General features: G+C 38.5%; 1 protein-coding gene across 1 annotated transcript; it reads left to right on the top strand.

Moving 5' to 3' along the window:
- LOC118807710 (protein FAM171B-like) lies at positions 1 to 25,581 on the top strand. Its single transcript, XM_036569738.1, has 8 exons — positions 1 to 288; positions 20,026 to 20,259; positions 20,486 to 20,578; positions 21,510 to 21,653; positions 21,752 to 21,922; positions 22,194 to 22,310; positions 22,429 to 22,552; positions 23,321 to 25,581. Exons 1-8 carry the CDS (start codon positions 126 to 128, stop codon positions 24,585 to 24,587), a joined length of 2,313 nt encoding a protein of 770 aa, XP_036425631.1. The 5' UTR covers positions 1 to 125; the 3' UTR covers positions 24,588 to 25,581.
- Positions 25,582 to 25,688: the final 107 nt, after the last annotated feature.

Genomic DNA, 25,688 nt, shown 5'->3' with positions numbered 1-25,688 from the left:
ATGCAGGGCTTTTATCTTCCCCTCAGGCTCTCCACATGGAGAATTCAGGGAGTTCAGGGAGGGACTGTAGTCTTCAGTAGCTTCACTCTCTCAGTTATGTCTCCCTTTTTCCATTTTTCATCGCCATGTTCTCGTTTCCTGCGTTATTGTTCTTGCTAACTTTGTCTGTATGCAGTAAGGATGGGTTGAGGGGGGTCGAGGGCGGCCACAGCTTCGTTCTTCCAGAGGACTCGCTCAACTATCGCCCGCGGAAGGCGCGAGGGGTCTCCGCCAGGCCAGCAGTGCCGGGTATGTTCATGTCCTTAGGCTACTGTGTGTCTGTGAGTACTAGGCTGCTTCTGTGGTTTGAACGTCCTGACCTGAAGCAAGGAACGTCAGTCATGAACTCTACTATTATAAGTGTTCTTGTAGGCTGCTGTTCTGGTACACTGGGACTAATAGGCTTGTGTTTGTTTACAAATCTATGCCTGGTCTTACTATTAGTCCATATAGACCAATAGAGTACTGTAGAGTAGAGTAGCAGTACAGTATTCACTATACACACAGGCCAGAGCTGTAAAGATCAGACTGTATTATCATTAATAATTAGAGATACACAGATATGGAACTGGGAAGTGGGCCGATGCTGTTATCCAGTATTTTTCATGTGTGTATATATATATATATATATATATATATATATATATATATATATATATATATATATATATACACACACACACACACACACACACACACACACACACACACACACACACACACACGACAGTACTGACATACACCAATCAGGCCTTGTTTCTATGCTCATTGTCCATTTTATCAGCTCCACTTACTATATAGATGCACTTTGTAGTTCTACAATTACAGACTGTAGTCTGTCTGTTTCTCTGCATACTTTGTTAGCCCCCCTTTTACCCTGTTCTTCAGTGGTCCAGACCCCCATGGACCTTCACAGAGCAGGTACTATTTGGGTGGTGGATCATTCTCAGCACTGCTGTAACACTGATGTGGGGGTGGTGTGTTAGTGTGGGTTGCGCTGGTCTGAGTGGATCAGACACAGCAGTGCTGCTGGAGTTTTTAAACAGCTCAGTGTCACTGCTGGACTGAGAATAGTCCACCAACCAAAAATATCCAGCCAACAGCGGCCTGTGGGCAGTGTCCTGTGACCACTGATGAAGGACTAGAGGATGACCAACACAAACTGTACAGTAGCAGATGAGCTATCGTCTCTGACTTTACATCTACAAGGTGAAGCTACAAGGTAGGCGTGTCTAATAGAGTGGATAGTGAGTGGACGCAGTGTTTAAAAACTCCAGCAGCACTGCTGTGTCTGATCCACTTGTACCAGCACAACACACACTAACATGCCACCACCACATCAGTGTCACTGCAGTGCTGAGAATGATCCACCACCTAAATAATACCTGCTCTGTGGAGGTCCTGTGGGGGTCCTGACCATTGGTGAACAGGGTAAATGTGAGATAAATTATGCACAAAACAGATGGACTACAGTCTGTAATTGTAAAACTACAAAGTGCACCTAAATGGTAAGTGGAGTTGGTAAAATGGACAAAGAGTGTAAATAGAAGGAGGTGTACCTAATAAAGAGCTCAGTGAATGTATATTCATTTACACAATCAAATAAGTGTACCAGGTAATTTAACCATGGGCGCCCAAACCTTTCGCGCAACTGTAGGAGCGTAAATGTATTGTGCCTGTGCAGTTTTGTGTGTCTTGTCTGAGTGTTCTTTTATTCAGTTTAGATGTTCTCTTTATATTGTGGTGAATGTTGGTGGCTGTAGTGGTGATAATTACTGTCAGGTTGGTATTTGCTGATCAGGTAGTGAGTTTAACAGCGAAGTTTACATAATAAACAGTAGAAAGTCTCCCAGGACCTCTACTCCCCACCTTCCCCCAACACCCACCCACCCACCCACACACACAGACAGACACTTCTCTGAACAATGCAAGAGAATTGTAGAATTACAGCTTGCTTCTATACAAGGGTGAATTAGCTTGCAATAGCTCTTCACTGTAGGCGTTGCGTGGCTCACTAAACATCAGCTATTTAAAGAAACTCATAATATTTTTGTCTTCAAGAGTCATAACTGCTTTTGTTTGGTTTGTTGGACTTAAGTATATTTTGCTGTGTTGTTACCCATGGGATGTTAAATATACCCTCATTATACCATACCCTATATGCATAAGAGTCCTAGAATCAGTTTGTTGAAACGGTAATTAGCAAACTTGAAATTAACAGTCATTATGCATATGGCTTTACTACATATATAGTCTTCACTTGAACACCTTTGATGTACATTATACTGTATGGTGTAAGCCCAATAGTAGTTTTAAATGAAATGAAGACAGTAAGACTGCATATAAGTGCAAAAGTAATTTTTCTTTGGATTTTGTCCTACTGCATCTCTAAGGCTGAATGTTCGTACAGGAAGCAGCTCAGTGCATTGCTCTACTCTAGCATTGCATTTGGATGTGCTAAATGGCTCCCTCCTGCTTTGCTCTCCATCTGCTGTTTTTCACCGAGCTGAGCAGCCGGGCTCTCAGAATTCTCTACAGTCCTTCAGAGCAGTCATTTCTGACCCAAGTCCCATTGAATCCTGAGCCATCTTTGGTACCTGGGTGAAAAAAATAAGTGCTGAACAAGCATGGTTAGCCTGGGGGTCATAAAGGACAGATTTGGGAATCATGTCTTTAAAGCAAGAAATCTAAAAAATAGCCATAACCACAAGCTCACAGCCTTTGATTATGCCAATCTACAGTTCAAATGAGCATATGCCTGTTGCTCAGTCTCTTCTGGCATAGGATCATCCAAAGATGGGGAAAAGAAGGGATTGTTTTGTCAAAGGAATGCCTAACACCAGTACCCATTTCGATCTACTAATATGTTTGTTATTTGTAATATTAACATTGTTAAATGAACTGTTCTTTTAAGATCTCAGCCTATCAACATTCTGTCAATGGGCTGTTTTTTGTGGCTTAAAATTTTTGGTTTACATTTCATTTAATACCCGACAACAGCTGACAACTAGGTGAAACCAGCTCTAGGTGAAAGACGAATGATTGAATAACAGTTATGGAACCATTTCCTACTACTTACTAGGATTTTACAAATTCAATTCTAAAAAAATTGGGACAGAATGTGAAATGCCAGTAAAACCAGAAAGCTATGATTTCTGTTTGACCTGTATTAAATCGAGAGCAATACAGAACAATGTTTGATGTTTTATCTTGTGTTACATCACCTTTCCTTTTAACACTTAATAAACATTTGGAAACTGAAGACACCAACAGATCCAGTTTTAAAAGTGGATTTTTTACCAATTCTTCATTTGTACAAGTCTTCAGCTGCACAACCACACAGGGCCTTTGTTGTCACATTTTGCACTCCATAATGCACCACATGTTTTCAATAGAAGACAGGCAGGCCAGTCTAGTGCCCAGCCTCTTTGATTGCATGCAGAGCCATGCTGTTGCAGTGTGCAGAATGTTTCTTGCCGTTGTCATGTGAAAATAAGCATGGGCGTCCCTGAAAAGGATGGCAACGCAATATCTATTATTTCCATAAACAATCTGAAAAGTTGCTTCATCAGACCACAATACACATTTCCACATCAGTCCATTTCAGATGAGCTTGGGTCCAGAATTCGGCAGAGTTTTTGGACGTTGTTGACTTGTGTTTGTGGATGCAGCAACAAACAGTGTTTATTGACAAGGGTTTGTCAAAGTGTTCCAGAGCCCTAGCAGTTACGTCCGTCACAGAAGCATGCGGGTTTCTAATGCAGTGCCATCTGAGGGGTCAAAGGTGATGGGCATTCAGTTGTGGTTTTTGTCCTTTTCTTTTATGCACAGAGATGTTATGGGACGGCAGGGCGGAAAAACCATGAGAAAGGGTTTTAAATGAGTTTATTGAGGTGATGGAGTGCGAATTTGGTCGTTGTGCATGTTGGAGTTCAGGTGGCTCAGAGCCAAGATCGAACCGCCAATGGGCTGATTGGCGGTCCGGGGAGTTACCGCTGTGCCACCGGGAAGCACAGGCGAAAACGGGAAAAACACCAACGAATGGGAAATAAAAAAGGTGGGAAAAAGGCAAAAAGGCTGAAATAGAAAAGTGAAATAAAAAAAGGTCAGAAAACAAAAAATACTTCCTCTGTGATTATGAGAGAAAGGTAGACTTTGTTTCACCTGTTTGCTCTTTAAGAAGCAAACATCATTTGTATGGCTTGGAGCAGTTTCTTGCTCAAGCCTTCTTTTAGTTTTTAAGTAGTTTTGGGGCAATTTCTCTCGTTTGGTTTTTTTTCCCAGCCTCCTTTCCTTTCCTTTCCTTTCTTTTCTTTTCCTTTCCTCTCCTCTCCTTTCCTTTCCTCTCCTCTTTTTCTTTTTTTTCCTTTAAATACTCACCTGGGCTAAGTACTATACCAGTCACTCCTCTACAAAGGTGTGACAAAGGGCTGCTGTTTGCCACAGCCTTAAGTAGAGGAGTCCACAGGTGTGCCAGGTTGGTCCTAATCAGCCCAAGGGCTTCTGGGAATTGGAGTTCCCTGAACGTCTCCAGATTTACTGAATCTTTTGTTAATATTATGCACCGTAGAGGATAAAATACCTAAAATCCTTGCAAGCGCTCGTTGAGGAACGTACGGGTTAAAGTGCATGTACTAATCACTGCCTTTTCTCTTTGCATTTCACACACTGTCCCAACTTTTTTGGAATTGGGTTTGTAAACTAAATGAAGTCTTCACCAGAATACAGGTTTAAAACTAAATAAAGTCTTTACCAGAATTAGGGGCAGGCGAAAAGGCAAACATGCAATATCATGATACTTATATCATATATTAGGTTTTGGATTAGTGGAAAAGACAAACAAAGAAGCTTCAGTATTGCCACATTCAAAGTATAAACGAATACTGTCAAAAACTACTAATGATTACTCAGTGGCGATATCCTTGATATGCTCAGGCATCAGGTCATTTATCACAATAAAGATAAAATATATATATATCATATTGCCCACCTGTAACCAGAACACATTTAAGCCCTTATATCCTATGTTAAATTGACCTCAATCTTGTTACCAGAATGAAGCCAGATGAGACGTACTGAAGGACATAAATAATGCTGAAGTACAAGACTATCAATGGCACACAAAAGAGCATAACAGCCCTTGAAACCTACCATTTTTGTACTAGGCTACGGTCCTCCTGGCGTCAAAGGGTATCAGTTACATGGTGTGGTATTTTCAGTGTACGGTCTGTGTCTTGTTAGTGAATCCAAATAAAAGATTGCGACAAATGTAGAGCGAACTGATGCTGTATGCAGTGCATCTTAGAGGGATTCAATTTTTCTTTAAAAGGCTTCAGAGCAAGAGAAATAGAAAACACTTAAGAATTTCATTCTGAGGTGAACCAATTTATTTAGCCTGCTGTTTATGTTGTGTTTGGCTTTAAAGGGCCCACTTTTAATGTTTGTATTGTTTTATATACCAAATGAGTCATAATTCCTTTTTACTTGACCATTTTCTGACCTCTTTTTATCCCTTAGAATTACAGAGACTGTTTTTGTTACTATTCCAGACTGATATATGTTAATGATCTCTGTTCTCATTGGCTGCCTCGTATTGTGCCTCATTCAAAAAGCACTCCAGGCTTATAACACTCCTTATAACTTCACTGTGAATGGGCGAGCCTATACTGTTGTGTGCTGAACATGCAGATATAAGTAAATATTTTTTTTGTGACATCACAAAAACAGTGAATTTAAAACAGGCTGTTTTTGTAGCTTTTTTTTTTTAAAACTGACTATATAAATATGCAAACTATGTAAACTAAATGGTACAGTTTACTGTTAACAATGTCTACATAATACACTAAAAACACTATGCGACAGAACATGAAACAGGCCCTTTAAAATCCATTTAGGACAGATGGAAACTTAAAGACAAGAAACCCAGTCAAGTTCCTGTAACAGTAGCCGTTACACCCTTTAACCTCTTAATGACCAGTGTATATTTTGGTTTGTCCATCTGAATTTACATAACCAAATCATAAGGCAAATTATTCAGTAACTGCATGAAATAACTGTAAATTTTATTTATTTATTTTTTTTTTTCTGTAAAAGCTCCTCTCAATTTAACAGAACATGTGTTTTATGATCATACACATATTGCTATATGTTTACAATTTATTGCTGAAAGCCAAAAATCTTAGACGCTCTTTGTAATTTTTTATAAAAATAATTTTTACAGAGCAGATCACTGAAGAGGCACCATCTGTTTATAGTTTATAGCCCAGATTTGTGGAAAAATGGGTCGACTTTCAGTAGAAAAAAAATGTGAGTTCAGCTTCTTTTATTATAAGGGTGTAAAATTACATTACCCATCTATTTGACTGGAAAGAAGACAGTTACAGCTCTCATACGACACCCACCTTTTGAATGTAGCTTATGAAATATGAAGGTTATGAAGAATATGACATTTTGGAACCACATGTGGTCTCAAGGAGCTGAAAAGGTTAATAAGCTTGAGAAATCCAAAAGTGTGCTTTTTAGTAAACTTTGATTTTACTTACATGCACATCCCCACCTTATATTAGTGTTTGTTGGTTCATGACTGTGTAGTAATTGTGATTCCATCTGGCTGATGCTAACGATTTATTCATGCCACGTGGGAGTGCACTTCTGTGTGAAACGGCAGGAAAATCTTTCAGTTTGGGAGTTTTTTGAAATGAGTTAAGATCTATGCTGGAATATGGAATATTTCATAGGAGTAGAGATGTGTGCTGGAATGTGAAAGCTTCTTTTGTGGCTCTACTAGATGCTGGGATAAAGGAGATTTCTGCTTTGATGTGAATAATATAAACTAGAATAATTGTATGCCATGTTAACATTTGAGCAGTTACAAATATTAAAATGCCATTTATGTGCTATTTTTGTTTAGTTCAGTATTCTGTTCTTACAGTCTGGGCAGGCCACAGTACAGTGGAATTTAGTGTTCCCTTCTCCAGCAAGCTTGTTCATTTGTTTATCCCGAGGGTACCCAGGCATTTTGGCCTGGTGTGCCTAGATTTTATCCAAGCCTCAAGCTCAGAGCTGCAAAAGGGCTACATTTGCCTGTTTTGCTGACTGCATAAAGCCATATTACTGTAAAGGTATATGTAGTATGTCAAACATAATTTATATAAACTGCTTGGGAAGCTCACTTCTGGGTTAAATCCTCTTTTTCAATTTATACATAATTTAATTACCTATTTGAATGTTGGCCTAATTGAATATCTCTTCCACTTTTCCTCTGAATTGACTTCAGTCTGGTTTTATGTCTGCAGGCTTCAGCACCAGTGATTTATGCCCTCTCTGATATGGATTTATTGACCTACAACATGATGTGATATATAGAGCCACTGTAGACTGATATTTTAACGTTCAGTGGACTGTTTCATTTTCTTTTTTTTCTTTTCTTTTCCTTGACTATATGTGTCCATCACGCACAATGCCAGAGCCAAGTAAACACTGCAGGGCCTCACTGTCCCACAGAACATGGTTGCGGTTTGTTATTAAGCTACTTAATGTTAGCTTATACGTAATCCTGCTCGTTAAGATCCCACCATGCAGAATTTAGGGAAAAAACGAATTTAAGACACGTAGCTTTAAATGAGTGGTTTGGCAAAATTTCCACTTACCCCAAATGTAGTCAGTCAGCTGAGACATGTTTGGCTAATGGTACACACAAACACTAGAAGTCAATAGCCACCTCACTGGGTAGCAAGATTGAAAACACAAAAATGTGAGGAGAGCATACTTCAAAGTAGTTGTGGGCAATATGTTGATGTAATTGTAATAAATTATGTTATAATTAACTTTTCTGAGTATACCACCTGTTGTCAGTACTTCTAGGACACTGAGCAACCATGTATCATAACAGAGGTTTACATTTCTTAAAAAACTTAAAATTTCTGTTTTTTTCTAGTGATGCACAGTGATATCGGAGTCATATTGGCAGATAATTGCTTCAAATGTATTATCAGACAGATCTTTAGATCTGACCAATATTTCAAGCAGATTTTTGATAATGTGTTTGTTGTAGTCCGGAAAGCAGAATGTGTAGGCAAGGGCTACTGTGCTAAAATCTCTGTGCTACCCCAGGAGGAAGAAGGACGCCGGAGGCAAGATAAGCAGTTGCAGCAAGCATATTCACTTTAGTTTACACTCAAAACACAAAGTGCAAACAAAGCTCAAAGCTGCCCACCCTCTGTGGCTTCTACACTAAACTTTTCAGTCCCTTTTTCTCATGTGTGAGCTTTTCAGCTCGCCAGTCTGTTATGCTGCTGCTTGTCTTCCTCTCTCTCTGTTCCCTCTCTGCTCCTTTCAAAGGCGGCCACATTGCCAAAACCAGATCGGCATCATCTTCCCTGCCCCGTCCCCATCCCCGCTTCGCAGCTTGTGCACCGGGATCAAACATGAGGCATAGTTCAGCAGTTGTCCTCATGCCTCTTGTGGCTGTCGTCACTCTCCCTCTCTCTCTATCAGCTGACATCCACCTCTGCTGTCACTTGTGACCTTCGTCGGTGTGCGAGCCTCAGGCACCGCCTTCCTGCCCTCACTCATGGCTGTCGACGGTGCCTGTAGACCAGGCAACTGCCACAGTCTGCATTTTATTTAATGTATCAAATCGAGACACCCACATAACATAAAGAAATCTGATTTTTAAAAATTGCTACACCCTTAATTTGTAATCCTAAATAAATATATGTTATATTTCTCCATAATGATATTCCCGGTCCCAGTTTCTACGTTTAGTAAATGTTCATGTGTCAGCATATGTTCAGATATATAGATAAAAAATAGTGTCTTTCTAGTTTTCCTGAAACACTAAATCCCTCTCATTTTGTTGTAGTCTTCTGTAAAATTGGCACTACCTCCTTGTAATAACTTGTAGACCACAAAAAGTAATGTGATATCATTATTCATATTGTATATCATGAAAAGTATGTTAAGTATAATTTTGTTGTATCAATAGAGATTATACTCTCTATCCTTGTAGAATATTCTTGGGTTGTAGTGTTGCCAAACCAATCAGGTTGGCCATAGTCTTTGTGAGGCTTCAGTCTAAAGACTGAAACATCACTTTACATTTTGCAGTAGAACTGCCTACAATTCAGGAAAGAATGTTGGATTTTGAAAGATTGGTCGTGATCCACTGTCGTTCCATCTTAGAAACTTTACCAGTAACTGACAAAGTTTCTAGCTACCACGCCTGGAGATTTTAATGTGCCACAGCAATATTACTATTAGACGCTCAGACTGATCAACATGAAAAGTGTATAAAATTTGCTTAATGTTATGTTCTCCCTGTAATTGTATCTAGAGGTAAAGGGGAAGTGACATGGAGTATGTGATGAGGGGTGGAAGGGAGAGAGAGAGAAAGAGACAAAGTGAGACCAAGGCAGAACTAAAACTAACGTGGCTACAATTTTAACAACAGCGCAACAAGTCACCAAACTGCCAGCAACCTAAAGGCATCACAGACACACATATTGCTCTCCCCTATTTACATGTTCGCAGGTCAGCCTTTTACCTGCCCCTATTCAGTCATCAGCCGTGATTTCGATTGGAGGATGAGGGTACAGTAGTATTATGTATTAACCAGGTAAGCATGAGGTACAGTCTCTAAAGTACTAGGTAATAGTTTTGGGCAACATGATGGTAAGTTTCATGGTTTAACTAAATTACACTTAAATGCCCAACAGGTTCTAGGTATTAACTGAGCAAGTGCAAGTACTATGCAGTTATATTTGATAAAAAGTACTGGGTAGTTATATGAGGTAAAAGTAAAAGTACTTTTCTGTTTAAACATGTACCATTACAGTGAAACTTAGTGTTAGTATGTTTGTACTTACCACCTTGTTACTCCAACTTTTTATCAGCTTAATAGCTAGAACCTGTTAGTCATTTCAGTGTAATGTAGTTAATATCTGGAACATGTTTGGCATTTCAGTGTAATGTAGTTAATATCTGGAACATGTTTGGCATTTCAGTGTAATGTAGTTAAAATATCTCGGCACTTATTATCATATTGCCTAAAAAAATTACCTAGTACTTTGGAGTTTGCACCTCCCACTTCACTGGTTAATACCTACAACTTAGAGGACTGTAAAAGAAAGTGTTACTAAAACATGTTGCACTAGTTGCAGGACTTGCATGATACATTTTTTGGAATTACAATTTGAGGATGAATCTAGTGCAGCTCTGGCTGAACGTAGCCATCTTATATCATAAAACAATATCTGTGCCTAAGGGTACAACATTAATAATATCACCAGGACAAAGCATCTGTGTAGCTATGAAAGTAGGCCAGTGATGAAAGACATGTTCATGCTGATGGTGATGCTCTGTTTTATCAAGCGCTGCTGGCATTTTCTTGTTTCTTTATGCTTTCCACTTTGATTCCTCTGCTGTGAGTAGTTGCTGTGGTTTCTCAGTCACTACAGAGTGTTGAACGCTGTTTGAGCATGATTTTAAAAGGTCATCTTTCACTGTTCTCCACACACAAATAAGTTTCTCCGGTGTAGCATAAAAACAGCAGGCAAATTCAATGATAACCTAATAAGAGAAGATATCCCCCCTGCCAGTTAGTCCTTGGGCCATTGCCTGGGCTGATAAGCATTTAAGTGCAATTAAATTAAATGCAAATGTAAGCACCACTGTGACTCACCAAGGTCAAGAGAGGCTAGTAATTGAAACACACCATAACCGTCCAGTGCTGGAACAGTACATGTGGCCGGCGTTCAGCATCATCAGCAAATAACCCTCTCAGGATGTAGTGTGAAGCTGACACCACAGATTTGATGCTGTTGTAGCCTTTGTTGGAAAAATAGACATGAAAGTGCAAATAAAGAGACACCTAAGGATAAAGTAAAGATCACCAGAGGTGGGAAGAAAAGCCTAAACCCATCCTCGAGTGTAGTTGCTGAAATAGTGACTGAAGTAGAGGGAAAATAAGCTACCAAAACAACTGTAATAGAACAGAATCAGGGCAAAAAGGTACTGAGCACTGAGTTCCCTATAGAGCATTCAGTATGTATCAGCAGAACAACTGAAGAAGCTGTCGTGATCTTTTCAGTCAAAAAAAAAATGCTAAAGCTTCAGAGTGAGAGATGTGAGCAACAGCAAAGCAGGCCAAGTGCTTGACTAACAGCAGGATGAAATCAAACACAAAAAGAGATTCTGTTACTCGATGCAAATGGTTAAAGTGGAACTGAGTAAAAGTTTCCTTACATGCACTCAAGCAAAAAATAAAAGTATCTTTATATGTAAGTACAAACACATCCCTCTACTTTCTCTCCCCCTAGAGGATATGATAAAGCACAAAAAGGATTGTGAAGGATTTATTTCATATGTGTATGGCAAGCTATGTAAATTCCAAGCAGATACTGTTTCCACTGTTAAACTAAAGTGGAAAAAAAGACCTGGAATGCAGAATCCACGAAAATGTGTGGAAATCAATTTGTGAAAAGGCACAAATGTTTTCTTTTAATATACGCCATAAGTACATTCAGTTTAGTAACCTTCATCTGGTATACTTCTCATGAAAGTCTACACAGAATGAATAATGATTGCTCAAAGTATTGTCCCAGATGAAAAGTAGAAATTGTTACATGTGCTTTGGCCTTCCCTGACCTAGAGAAGAAAACAGATGCTAGTACAGAGGTCACCAGTGTGGATATACTTTTGTCACCAAGACTTACTTAGGTGGTAAGTCTGTTACAAGAACAAAAAAAGGGTGGGGAGGGAAGGGTGGGTCAGTAGAGTTTCAAACTGTACCGTTGTTTTTTTCCCCTTAATATAACTTTGATATAAAGGCAAAAGCTTAATAAACTTATTGATTAAAAACGAAAATACAAAAACAATTCCATCAGAATCTTACTTAAGTAGATGTAAATAAGCAAACTGAACTAATTACAAGGGCTGTCTCGAGTACTTTCAAGTACTTATAAAGTACTATTAAACAATATATATATATATATATATATATATATATATATATATATATATATATATATATATATATATATACACACATATACATATATACACATATACATATATACATATATACAAATACATACATATACATATATACAAATACATACATACATATGTATGTGTGTGTGTGTATATATATATATATATATACACATATATGTGTGTGTGTGTGTGTGTGTATGAACAGCATCACACCACAATGCATTTAAAACGAGGATGTGTTTTGTATTTACCCAACAGCCAGCATATTTTGAATCTTTGAGAGGCTTTTGAAAGGTATCATTTATTATTGTACCATTTTCATCATTTGGCCATTTTTTTAAACTCTGCTTGATACTTTTACTTGATTAATTGTCAAAAATAATCAGTAGACAACTCAATTACTAATATAATCTGTACTGACAGCCCTAGTTACACTCCTCTGTGGACCATATCCTGCAGATTTAACAGTCATGTCCATGTAGAAGTCCAAAAGCTTGGTTCTACACATGGCAAAGCTTTTGCACCAGAGGGTCTCATGGAGGAGGAATGAATCTCTGTACAAGGGGATTATAGTAATCTGTCATCATTCAGTCCCAGACAGATTTATCGGGCCTGTCAAACTGGCTGTCTCTCTATTGGCACCACTGCTGTGCAAACCACAGTTTTTTTATGCTTGTCATGATGTCTGTTAAAGTAAGACATGTGTTGTGTTGTGTATGACCCTAAACTGTCTTAATTGTGATTTCTCAACAGTACACAGTGTGTTGAAAGGCGTAATATATTCTGTAAAACGATACACAGACATTGTGGCTGATGTGGATCGGCAGTCGGGAATGTAAAATGTTCTAGTTCATTGTGACTGTCACATTGATAAAGTCTGCATAATTAATGATCACATCAGATGCTGCAAATCCTTCTAAACATAAGTGACAGAGTGGTGTTTACCAGTAATCAAAGTCAGTAGTGGTGTCCACTGGCATTTTTCCAAAGATCTTTTGGCAGAGGTATGCAGGACCAAGCATGTGGCCACACAGAGAGCCGCACCCTTTCTGATTCACACAGCATTTAACCCAATGAGGTTGAGAACTTTTATTTTACTGTGCTATTCAAATATGATAGTTTATGATTAAATATTTAATTACATAGTGAATATACATTTGATTTGCATTCTGTATTAACAGGTTTGAGTCTATACAGCCGTCTTCATTCCATTTGTTTCACTTATTGTAACTTAGTTACAACATGCTTATAGGGATATAGGGGTAGGAAATCTCCCCAGATAGCACATATATGAAATTGTAGTCATATTTTGGAAATGTAAATTGAAGCACATATATTTTAATTAACCCTTTAAAAAGCCTGGGCCTGCCAGCGGGCCCCAAGTCTTATTACACACTTTTATAACCTAAGAATAGCTTAACCAGTTTGCATTGAAGTTACTGAGTAATAAGCCTTGGTATGTAATAAGTCTGGGATTTTAAGGGGCTGATATAATCAATTAAAATGTTTTCCCCATAACTCTGTTATTAGATTAACTAGAACACTGTTGGATCTCTTTGATCTGCTAGTGAGCAATGTGGGGTGAAAGATGAGGGGTGAAGACCCCCTGCTGTGAAAACAATCCACACCTCTCCACAAAAATGGCTGTGCTGAGATAAAACAGACAGCACAGCTGCTTTCTTCATATCAAACAATCACATACAACAGCCACAAAAAATAGCATTTAAACACAGTAAAAACACTTTTCATTGCTGTTCGAATAAAATCTTGTATCTCTAAAATGGTTATTTTACAGAAAAAATGCTATTAATTTTTAATGGAAGTCAATGCAATGACATTTGAATCCAGGTAATTTCTGACATTTCTTTTGGTCCATTCATTATAAAACTTTCACACAATGCAAAGGGCAGCTGGTATTTTCAAATTACGTTTTCAACAGTGACGTTTGATAGATGTTTTTTTTTCTTGCTCACCAATGAAGATAAAAATCCAGTTTGCTTCTGATTTTGTAAATATACTCCATTAATATTATTGAAGAAAAAATTAATGAAAAATTGCATTTTTGGGAAAATTCTGTTTACTGTGAAAAAGCGTTTAAAAAAGCTGCTGTTGGTGACAGTGATTCTCATGCAGTATTTCCAGTTGACTTTATTTAGCCTCTTTATACTTTTACGCTAAAAATGTGTGGTACACTTAACACTGGAGTACACAGTCCACAATGATTAACTGCTAGAATTTACAGCTTATATTTGCTTTAGCCACCTGTGAGTAACTGAATTCACTTAGGGCCAGCGAGCCTATTCACCAAACTGATGCTCATAAGAGGGACATGGCCTTTTGAATTAATTTCAGTCAATTAAAACTCTGCCTACTGTGTAAAAGGCCTTAGTTAATTATCAATTCATGACTCTGAGTCTGTTGGGCAAACCTGTAGCCCTCCTTCATCCACTCCATGTAAAAATTGATTCTGCATCTCTTAATAGTCCCATGAGGATAATTAAATGTGAATGTTATTTTAGACTGGAAAGTCAGTGCTGCATGTATTAACATTTCTACTCTTATGAAATTATGTGTACTGTCGGCAAATGGAAAGTGCTTTAAATTTAAATCATCTCTTTTTCGAGAACAGCTTTCCATCTTACAGACATTGTACGTACTGATGGTGTAAATTAATCATACTTATTTTTCTGCCTCTGTGAAGTCCTATGAGACAACCCTGTGAACTTCTATGAATGATTACCTGCAACTTGAGTTCATTATGAAAGCGATGTAATGTGCAAAATCAACATAAATCAATAATAATGCACCCAGTTAAGTTATTTCGCTCATGCTCACAGGTGATAATTTGGCAGAAATTATTCTCCCTTTCCCTCCTCTTGCATTGATTTCACATATTGATGCCATGGTTCAAATTCCTGTACAAGCCTTTTTGCAATTCTATAACTATTGACTGCTGCGTCTGCAGAGCACTTTGCTGCAGCTTTTTATGGTGAGTTAGGTCAATTCTAAGTGCTCTGAGGTTATTACAGCACTTTTTTAACGAAAAATGGCATTGCTAACAACTGTTCCTTGAGTAGTCATTATCTGTCTCTGAGGTGCTTTCTCAGCTCCGAAATTCAGATCCGCCATGTCAGCTGTGTGGCACTGCTGTCACTCTGTGTTTCATCTTTCTGACAAATGGATGGCAGCATCAAAGAACTTATCCATGTGCTGTGTGTTCTGTTCATGTTTCATGTCACGGTTTTAAAGCATGGAACTCCTGCACCGGCCACATACACTCTTAATAATAAGGGTTCCACAGCGGTACCTAAATTGGAACTACAGTTCTAGAAAAACCTTGAATTACTATGGAACTTTCACATTAGGTGGAAGGTTCTATAAAGTTTCAAAAGTTTTTTTACACTCACACATTTCATATATAGTAATGTGCAAACGTCCACCACCTTTCATTTCTATTATCAAAACAAAACAGCCAAGTATTTAGACAACTAAATATAATAGAGTTATCAGTATTTGTTGTGTCCACACTTTGCATTTGTTACAGTTTCCATTCTTTTCAGTAGACTTGCTTTTTGTTTCTCGAAGAAATCTGCAGGAATATTTTTCCACACCTCCAAAGTTCAGTCATAGAAGTTTGTTGCATTTTCTGCTTCTTACAATCCAAGTAATCCCAAAACACATTCAGTGATGTTGAGGTCTGGACTCTGCTCTGAGAACACCAGCAGCTTCTTTGTTTCATTTGCAGGTTTTCTACTTTTTTCTCTATTTCTCACATCCTTTCAGACCCATGGCATTGAGTTGTCTTCTCACAGTGGAAGGATGGACAGAAACACCTGTGGATTAATTCAGATTTGAAGTAAGAGTGGAGCTTGATTTTCTACTATATTCAACTTAAGACTTTTTTTGAGAGATAGAAGAGGAATACATGAAGTATTGTTTATCTTATTGTTTTTATTGGGACAGTTTTGGTGGTCTACAAGGCCTTGGATGGTTACCAGGAGTCTCATTTTCTCTTTTTAGGAAATTTAGTTCAGGAAATTACTGGTTTTTTTTTTTTTACTTGTTTTCTTTTGACTTTATCTGTTTTGACTCTAAATAAATGAAGGCTGGTCTCTGACTTTTGTACAGCACTGTACAATAAGGTTCATAAGGGACCCAAAAGTGTTTCTTTTATGCCATTGTTTTAAATAACCTCTTTTTCACTTTTTTTATTTTTAAGAGTCAACAGAGGACACTTATGCAATTAAAATACATCGTCTTGTAGTCGTATAGATAAAAGGCGTCATTAATTTCTCTGATCAGTTGCAGCAGGCCTGTTCTCTACATTGTGAACTGAATGCAATGTTTTCCTGTTCAGTAACCCATCTGGAGGTTAGCGGTGGGGTTGCAGCGTGGGTGGACACTGTGAGGGACTCACAGCAGAAGGCTGGCAGTGATGTCTTGGCATGACAGCTTAGTTTCAGCTCTTCACCCGCTCCCTACTGCTGGTTTAATTAGCCATCCCACACTAGGTGCTGTGTAAAGAGTGCTCCTGCTGACAAGGGTAACCTGCAGTCCCAGGAGAGCTAGCTCATGGAGTGTGTATTATGACAATAGAGCACAAAACAGACAGAGTAAGAGAGGGATGAGGCGAGAAAAGAGAGTGAGACAGAAAGAAGGGGAACAGGATAAGGAGAGGACCGAGAAAGGAAGGGAAAGCAACAGCAAGAACAAAGGACAAAGAACACTGAAAGCAGTGTGTCTGTGCAGGCAGTGGTTGACAGTATTCATCTTTTTCCTCTCCCTGTTGTGTTTATTAAAACCTCCCTGGTGTTTATTAAAAATGCATGATAAATTCACTTAGGATGTTTTTGAAATGGAAATCTTGTTGCCATTGACAGTCCTGGAGCATGACTGTTGGTTTCAGATCAAATCAGCTTTTAGACTAACAGCAGGTTATGATGTCAGTGCATTCAGTACAGACCTGTAGAGTTTGTCTCATTGGCATCTATTAAGTACATAATGGAGGTTAAATGCTGATATGTAATGCTGCTGATATGACTAATGAGCTGCTGCTTTGTCTTTGGATGTCCTCCACATCCATTTGGGAAGCCAATTTGTAAGGTGTCCTCCAGTGCACACATGATACCAACACTTAGCTGTAAACTGAACACTTATCAGCGCAGACTGTTATAGGACTATTCAGACTGTTACAGATTGTTACACTGCTGCATTATTTAGACTGTTACAGGCTGTACAGACTGTTGCATACGTACTGAGTGATACAGTATATTTTCATTGTCAAAAAAAACCTTGTGTTTCCATTTTGTTCTTCGTTTTAATTTTTTCAACAGAATTTGAAACCGTCAGCTCTTTACACTGTTAATTTGATGATGAATGGACGAATAGAAATGGTCCAAAATTACATGGAAAAATATTGGAAAAAATATTGTTCCATTAACTTCCATACAAAGGTAACAGATACAAGGTTTTGTTCCAACAGTGATGATATGCAGAAATATTGCTGACAAAAACTAAGCTTACTAGGTCACAGCTGTACTAATGAGTGTACTATTTCTGTCCTGCTAGATGTTTGGTATACTCTTTATGCATGTTTGGGCATAATTTTGCACTATATTTCCAAAGGTTTACAAACACCCCTTCTAATAAAGGAATTCAGCTACTTTAAAGGCCAGCATAAAGGAAAACTGACCCTTTGCTTTTTGAAAACAAGAGTTTGGTGTTAACATTGGGCCTCATTTACCAACTGTTCTTAAGAAGAATTTTTTTTAACCCACTTACGCAGTTTTCACAAAGATTCTGACATTCACCAATTTTATCTTAGGTAAGAACACAATCTACGCACACTCAGGAGCACGAAGGTGTGAACAATGCTGCGGTTTAGACCCTTACATGGTCAGGGCCCACCGGTGGGCCCAGAGTTTTACACACTCCTATAACCTAAAAATATCACAACCAGCTTGTACTGAAGTCCCTGTAATTACTGAACAATAAGCCTTAGTATGTAATAAGCCTGGGATTTTAAAAGGTTAAGAACATGTCATGAATCTGATGTGGACTTTTTCTTAGAACCTTTCTCAAGAACGAATTTAAGAAAAAACCTAGGGAGATATTGGAGAATGAAGCGCAATGTTCAAGTTTCCAATATGTACCATTCCCTCCCCAACCCAGACAGTCTATATATGGAAACTGGGCTACAAAACTTATTTTGAATTGATTGTGATTGTGATGTCCGAAAAAAGTCATGTAGTCATTTACATATATCTGACTTCTCAGTTTACAGCACTTTAGCCTCACCCATTCATGCTGAAGCTATAAGCAATATTTCTGCCCAGAATGAGCCACAATAGAGAACAGCCAATCAGAACAGGGCTTATTTACACGTATCAGTCTTAAAGGCCTAGTACAAATACATAGTTCAGAAACAGCAATTTTCATTCTAAGGGATAAAGAGAGGGTGGTAAATGGTTTGACGAAAATGAATTGTGGCTGTTTTAGGCATGTAAAATCACAAAAACTTTATAAATGAACTTCAGAAGAAAAAAAAAAATTAAAATGTAAAAAACATGTAGAATATGTGTCCTTTAAGGTCCACATCTGGACTAGTTTCGTGTCATCATCCAGATATTTATAGATCCGTCACTTCTATATGAAAGAGGTTAAAGGCCCCAACCCGGTTCCTTTCTCACGACTGACTCAGTTTTTTATAGAGGCACATACGGGTGAAATAAAGGGGTTATTGGCAAACTGCACAAAACCATTTGTTTAATGAATAAAAATTCTACTAATTATGTGAGACTTTGATGGGAACAAGATACACAGGAAAAGATAACAGAGAAAGTATGGTCACGAGTATGGGAAAACCATTGTACTTCCACTAATTCATTGATTTGGAGGGATTTTTTGCTGGAAGAGTCTGATCAGATTTTTTATAACGCCCAAACTCAAATTAAGGTTAACTGGGGCCCACTTCCCCTGCTGGAGGGAGTGTGGGGCAATGGACGTAGACCATGCGCATGTAGTATGGTGTTGCCCAAAAATTCAGTCCTTTTGGATTAATATGGGCAGAATTATTTCCGACATCTTGGGTTTTAATGTGGAGGTGTCATTTAATTTAAATGTATCTTGATGTAACCCCTGAAGGGTTAAGTAAGAGTGATTGCTACCTATTGAATATATTTCGCTTGTAAGAAAGCTATTACTAAGTGCTGGCTCAGAAGAAACCCCCCTAACTGTGGACCTTTTTGTTGAAATTGTTACTTATATTCGCTCCATGGAAATGTTGACTTACTCTGTACGTCTTCAAAAGGAGAGAGGGAAAAAAAACTGGATGAAATGGGATTGCTACACCTGAGTAAGCGTGGTGAACTGAGACCTTTGACTCTGATCATTCTGCCTTTTGTATGTAAACAGAGATTGTTGTTGAGTTTTATGTTTGAGATGTTGTACCTGTAAACCTCTGACTTTAAATAAGATCTCATGTACTTTTGTTTTTTTGTTTTTTTTTCTGCCACCTCTTTTGTATTTTTTGGATATGAATGTGAATTTGCACAAAACAAAAAAAAATTAAGTTAAAACAAAAACAAAAAAAAAAAACAAAACTAATCATCCAACATCAGTACCTGACCTCACTAATGCTCTTGTCACTGAATGCAATCAAATCTTCACAGCAATGTTCAACATCTAGTGTAAAGCAGTCCCAGAAGAATAGAGGCTGTTACTGCAGCAAAGTGGGGACAAATTCCTTATTAATACCCTTTATTGTTAGATGAGCAGCAAATTTTGAAAATGTTGTGTTTATGTGAGGAACATATTTCAGCTTCTCTGCACTCTAATTATGATCTTCCAGTGTGGTTAATAACCCAGAGGTTTTCAATCTTCAGCCTTCCTCAGCCCTGCATTACTTGAATCAGTGTTGAAAGCTGAAACAGAAGAAAAAACCTTGTGTCTTAATGAACACCAGCTCTAATTTTGATTCTGTTGATGCTTCAGACACAGCATTCACCCTCAGGGTTCAGCTGAAGGATGCAGTGAGCCACCAGCTTCTGAGTGAGGCGTCTGTGGACGTCTTTGCACACTACACACTTATCAGCTCCACCAAGACCAGCAGTGATGGATCCAGTGTACTCAGCATACCATATGCACAGGGCAGGGAGCTCACCCTGGTGGCCAGCAAGGATGGCTACATCCAAACAGCACTGCCTTGGAAAACCACCAAGAGGCCGAGTAAGTAAAAATGACTGCCGAACAAAACACAAAAAACTGACGGGGAAGTTTAAGAGAAAAAAAGGTTTGTGAACAGGTCTAATGAACAAGTGTATGTTTTTGCTCAATGGGCTGTCGCCATCTAGCGGAGCGTAAGTGTAGCTGCACGGTGTGTGGGATGTTTTTGTGATACCATTGTATTAACAATGTGTGGTAATGTTTGGTTTTGTTTTTATTTGTTTTTCAGTATTTTCATCTGTGACTTTGTCACTTTTCTCCCAAAACCAAGGAAACATATGGCTATTTGAAGATTCTGTCCTCATAACAGGCAAAACCTCTGGTATGGAGACATATCTTGCATTTGATCAAAAGAAACCTATGGTACAGTACAAAGGTAGCAGTAGTGCAACCTTTGGCAGGGGGGAAGGAGGGCAATCACACTGGGGGCCATGGTGACCTGAAATCTTTATTGGGCACCTCATATAAAGACTGACACAAATGTGGAATGAAGACTCACAGAACAATCCAATCTCTTAACAACATACTTCACCAGTTAGCTTCCATCAGCACTACACAGACAGCACTGATGTCTGTTTATCTCCCTCTTATTCATTATGCATCTCATCCATGGCAGTTTTCAATCCGATCCTTTGTAACCTGCAACATGATATGAAAGATTATAGACCATTTTCTAGATTTTTTTATGAGATAATTTGTTGGGAGCAGACTTTACATATGCAAGAAAAAGTCAATGTTTTATGATTAATACCACCTTAATGCTGTGTTAATGTGTTTTCATGATATGTTAAATGTTATTCTTTTCAAAAACTTGTTTCTTTTTATTTGCTCAATTTGAATTTAACATATAAGAAAACAATAAAATATAAAGTGTGCCTTTTTTTTTGCCTTTTGTGCCTTTTGCACAGGCCATGTTTGAGTTTTTTCTAATAAGTTAAAATCAGTTAGCAAACAGTAATTGTGTATTTAAATATGCAGAAGTATGTTCTCTGCAGAGGATGTAATAACTTATTTTTACTTCAATCAACAAAACATGTAATTTGACTGTATTCCTTATGAAATGAATGACATCTTCTATAGGTAGTCTAATGTAAACATTTAGGTTAACGTTAGATGCTAGTTGGATGGAGTAGCATGCCTTAAGAGCTTGTTTGAGACAATAGCAAGTAAACAAGCAAATTACATTGTAATTGTATTGGTTACTGGCTATATTAAGCTATAAAAAGCTCTCTACAATGCTTATCTGTTGCCAGATGCCATGCCCCAGCCAAATGTGCAGTTCCCAAAGAGCCTGCTATCTTTACCAGTGAGCAACATCTCGTCCTTATCAGCCTACCTGACTGGGCCTCAGAAACACTACTTCCCCTACACCACAGGAATTATCATTAGCAAGTCAGGTGAGACTTAATATTACCGAATGCATGTATTTAGTATTACTGAAACAACCGTTTTGAGAGCAATCATGTATGTTTGTGGGTGTGTTTTGTACTCACAGGGTATAGAAGTATTGAACTAAAGCCAGCTGCTGCAGTTAGTGTCCAGCTCCTGTGTAATGGAGGAGAAGTCCAGGTCACAGGGCCTATCCAGATCACTCTGCCTCTTCCTGAAAGCAGCCAATCTAAGCCTTCTGACACAATCCCAGCCTGGTCCTTCAACAGAAAGACGGGTAGGTCTAGACTTCCTGGAATCACTTCATAACCACTGTTTTAATTAAGAAATATATATACAATATTATCTTCATACAGTAGTAACTTCTTCAAAAGCAGTGAAAAGGTCTGTATGATGCTTGGGCTAAGCTCATGCTTTCTTTTTAATGCCTTGTTAATTGTCTCTTTTTGTTTCATGATTGAACAGCACTTTGAGTTGTATTAGAAACTGTATAAAAAAAGTGCCGTACGAATCATATTATTACTAATTATACCTTTTTGTTGATTCAGGTGCATGGGTGAATCGTGGTCTGGGAACAGTGAAGAAGGAGGACAGACATTTGGTCTGGGTATACGTCGCTCCCCATCTTGGCTACTGGATAGCTGCTCCTTTTCCTTCACCCACAGGTAGAAATCTGTCATTGTCCTCCACATCATCATCCTCTGTAGTGGCCTTTGACATCAGTGCTTTTATTCCTTCTCAGGGAAATGCATCAGTAACCAGATTTCTCTTTTTGAAAACTAGGTTACATGGGAGGTGAAAGCACTCTAGACTTCATTTCATACCATTCGTACCTTCTGATGGCAACACTAGGTGGAACATTAGTGATTGCTATTGGACTGTGTGGTGTGGTGTCTTGCTACTGTAGGTAAGACATTGTTCTATGTTGAGTTTTGCACTGACATTAATGTCCTTACTGTGACACTATTGTCCTTACTGTTAATCATCTTGGTAGGAGTGGGCGATATGGCAAAGGGATAACATCACAGTACCCGAAGGAATTTTCACAACACACAATGTATATCACAATATTGAGGTTTGATGAGTTGGAATAAACAAAAAAGGTGACAAAAACTGAGTACAGTGATTTTTATTCAGTGTTTCACATGCTCCACTAGATCCAATTAAACAGGACTAATTCTGCTTTCTTTTGTAATGAAAAATGCAGTTGATCATTGAACTTTAAGTACTGATAGTATCCACAATATTCTTAGAAAATGTTGTGACATAATTCATTATAATAACGATAAATACCTTCATATCGTCCACCATGTCAGATTTTTACCTGTTAATGGAACTTCCTTGTGCTACATATTAAAGAGATGTAACTGTTAGAACATGTGAAAGAGTTATTGAGTCAACATAAGAATTATCAGCAATATATTATTCCTGCTGTTACTTGCATCAGAATAAAATGTAGATTAGAATAAATTCATAGATGCTTGTCTTTGCTGCATTCTGTTATATTAAATTGTCAGCTGTTGTGTCAGTTGTAAATATGTCAACGCAAGCCGGCAATACATGATCTAGTTTCATCCTGGGAGCAACCATATAATGTCCTGTCAGTTTAAAAGTAGTCAGTTCGATGTCTGACTACTTCAGCTAAAAATACTACTATTTTTTTGGTTTCCTTTAGGGACTCTCTATGCAAGTTAGAGAGGAAGAGAGTCAGCAGCACAACAAAAGCAGTTCAGAAGAAAGATCAGACCACCTGCACAAACAACAGTGACCGCCTGGACATTTCCTTGAAAAATCCAGAGCGCTCTCCTGAGGAGAGGTCTCACTCAGCTGCATCTCAAAGTACTTTTCAAAAGGATCAATCTGTCAACTGTGAGATCAAAGGGAACTTCAGTACCTTCAAGAAGAAAAGTGGGCATCCAGCACTTCATATCTATGAAAATATTGGTGGAATAGTTGCAGAATCTTCAAAGCCTTCACAGCAGCCTCACCTGTGTATCACCAGCAGTGAGTTAGTGATGCCTGTATCTTTGAATGAAAACATGTTTCTTCCGGAGAGCTTAGTCCTCTTCAACCAGCCAGTGGCTATACTACAGGTACCAGAGGGCTTCAGGTCATCAGGGAAAGCATCAGGCAGCAGGTCCGCCACACTACCCAGGAAGGTTGTCCAGTATGAGAATCTGGAAAAGCCAGTTAGCAAAGACACTTTTGCACAAACTTTACCAAAACCAAGTCAGCTTTCAGACGTCCAGCAACAGCTCAAAGAAGAAGCGGTAACCATGAAGATCCCATATGGGGACCCTGGATTGTCTAGCAGTCCAGGAGGCTGGAGTTGCTTTAATGGCCTGCTGGAGTCCGTGTCTGTTCCAGGAACCCTCAACGAAGCTGTGGGGATGGACACCCTCTGCGAACATCATCAGGGAATCTCAGAACAGACTCTGCTAAAATTGTCCAAAAGCAAGCCCTTCCCTCACCCCAGGGCCTGGTTCGTCTCCTTGGAGGGCAAACCTGCTGCTCAGGTACGTCACTCTGTCCTAGACCTTCGAAGAAGTCACCTCCTCACTGACAGCAATGACACCAGTCTGGACTCCGGGGTAGACCTGAATGAGCAGCAGTCAGGTCAGAAGTATGTGAGGAGCACGGCCCAGAGTCGACCTCTCTGCTCAGAAGATGTTGATCTAAGCAGCAGCGAGAGTGGAACAACCACAGCTTGCAGCCCAGAGGAGCCTGCCCTCAAAAACACCCTCCACAGCAGCAGCGGGACCATCTCCAACCTTCCAGAGGACAGACAGCGTGCAGACACGTCCAACACACGTGAGGGCAGTGAGTGTGCATCCAGCTCACGAGGACACAGAACTGGAAAGGCAAAGGAGAAGGGACGAGTGGACAAACTGAAAAACACTTGGCACCTAAGGGAGGAGAGGCCACTTTTGAAGCTCAACTAGAGACACGCTCAGAGGCTCAAGGTTGTTTAAGTTGAAACATACTCCGTTATCATTGATCAGCTGATTTTTCAACTTGGACAGTTCTGGTTGTTCGATTATGCCGAATAGTGAAGCATAAATTGAAGTGTCAATCCAATACTCAGTCCAATATCCAGTAATCCAGTATCCCTACCAAATTTTACTTTTATTCATTTTCTTCTGTTATTGTTCTTGTGTTGAAGGGATAAAGGGGGGCTTTGAAAATCCTCTTATCCTAGTGTTTTTCTTAAAATACAGGAATGTGATCTTAATAACTCTTTTTTTTTTCTGTAAGCAGGTACCTGAATCACATTTACCAAAAATAAATAAGTATGTTGCACACAGACCTGGTCCACTTAATCACACTTAATGTTTTAACAGCCTAAACTATAAATAAGTAGTTTCTTCAAAGCAATTTGAGTTAACAGTTTAATTTTCCTCTGTAGAACAGAAATCTTGGTTTTGAAGTATTTCCTGTGAACTAACATAAAAACTTTTACCTCCTAAGATTTACACACATCAACAAAACCTAAAAGAGATTAGATTTGATTTTTACTTTATTTACTTTATTGATCCCAGAGGGAAACTGTTGTGTTGCAGAAGTATACACAAATTTCATCAAGTAAAAAGGATATACAGAAATAAATTATATAATACACTGAGTTACAAAGTCTAATACAGTTAAATTTGAAAAAAAAAACAACAAAAGAAAGTATTTTAAAAAATGAGTGTTTGTCTTTATACCAATGTCTATACAAAGTTGTACAATTTGTACAATATAGATAGGCAATATAGTTAGAAATGATAGGAGTCCTGCTGTACTCAGGGGCAGGTTTGCATCATTCCCTGATTGTATACTGCATGTATCATCCTCACCATGATTATTTTTCCTACTTTATGTTCTGTTACATTGCATTGTTGTTGTCAAACACCAAATTAACATTTTCATGACTAAATAAAATGTCCTTTGTGACAATCAGTGTACAGCTGAGGTGCACTTATTTAAATAGGCTGAATTAGATTCATCTAATGCCTTTTGCCTGTTTGAGTGCTGCTCTGTAAAATTCACTAATTGAATGCAGG

This window comes from Colossoma macropomum, unplaced genomic scaffold, assembly GCF_904425465.1.
Source record: "Colossoma macropomum unplaced genomic scaffold, Colossoma_macropomum, whole genome shotgun sequence".
Classification (NCBI taxonomy): domain Eukaryota; kingdom Metazoa; phylum Chordata; class Actinopteri; order Characiformes; family Serrasalmidae; genus Colossoma; species Colossoma macropomum.
This window is presented reverse-complemented; position numbering and strand designations above follow the sequence as displayed.

Bases quoted from the DNA above. Each gene is read 5' to 3' on its own strand.
- LOC118807710 (XM_036569738.1), top strand. From the start codon at position 126: ATGTTCTCGTTTCCTGCGTTATTGTTCTTGCTAACTTTGTCTGTATGC. The intron at 289-20,025 runs GTATGTTCATGT...TTGATGCTTCAG, and splicing joins CGCCAGGCCAGCAGTGCCGG to ACACAGCATTCACCCTCAGG. The intron at 21,923-22,193 runs GTAGGTCTAGAC...TTGTTGATTCAG, and splicing joins GTCCTTCAACAGAAAGACGG to GTGCATGGGTGAATCGTGGT.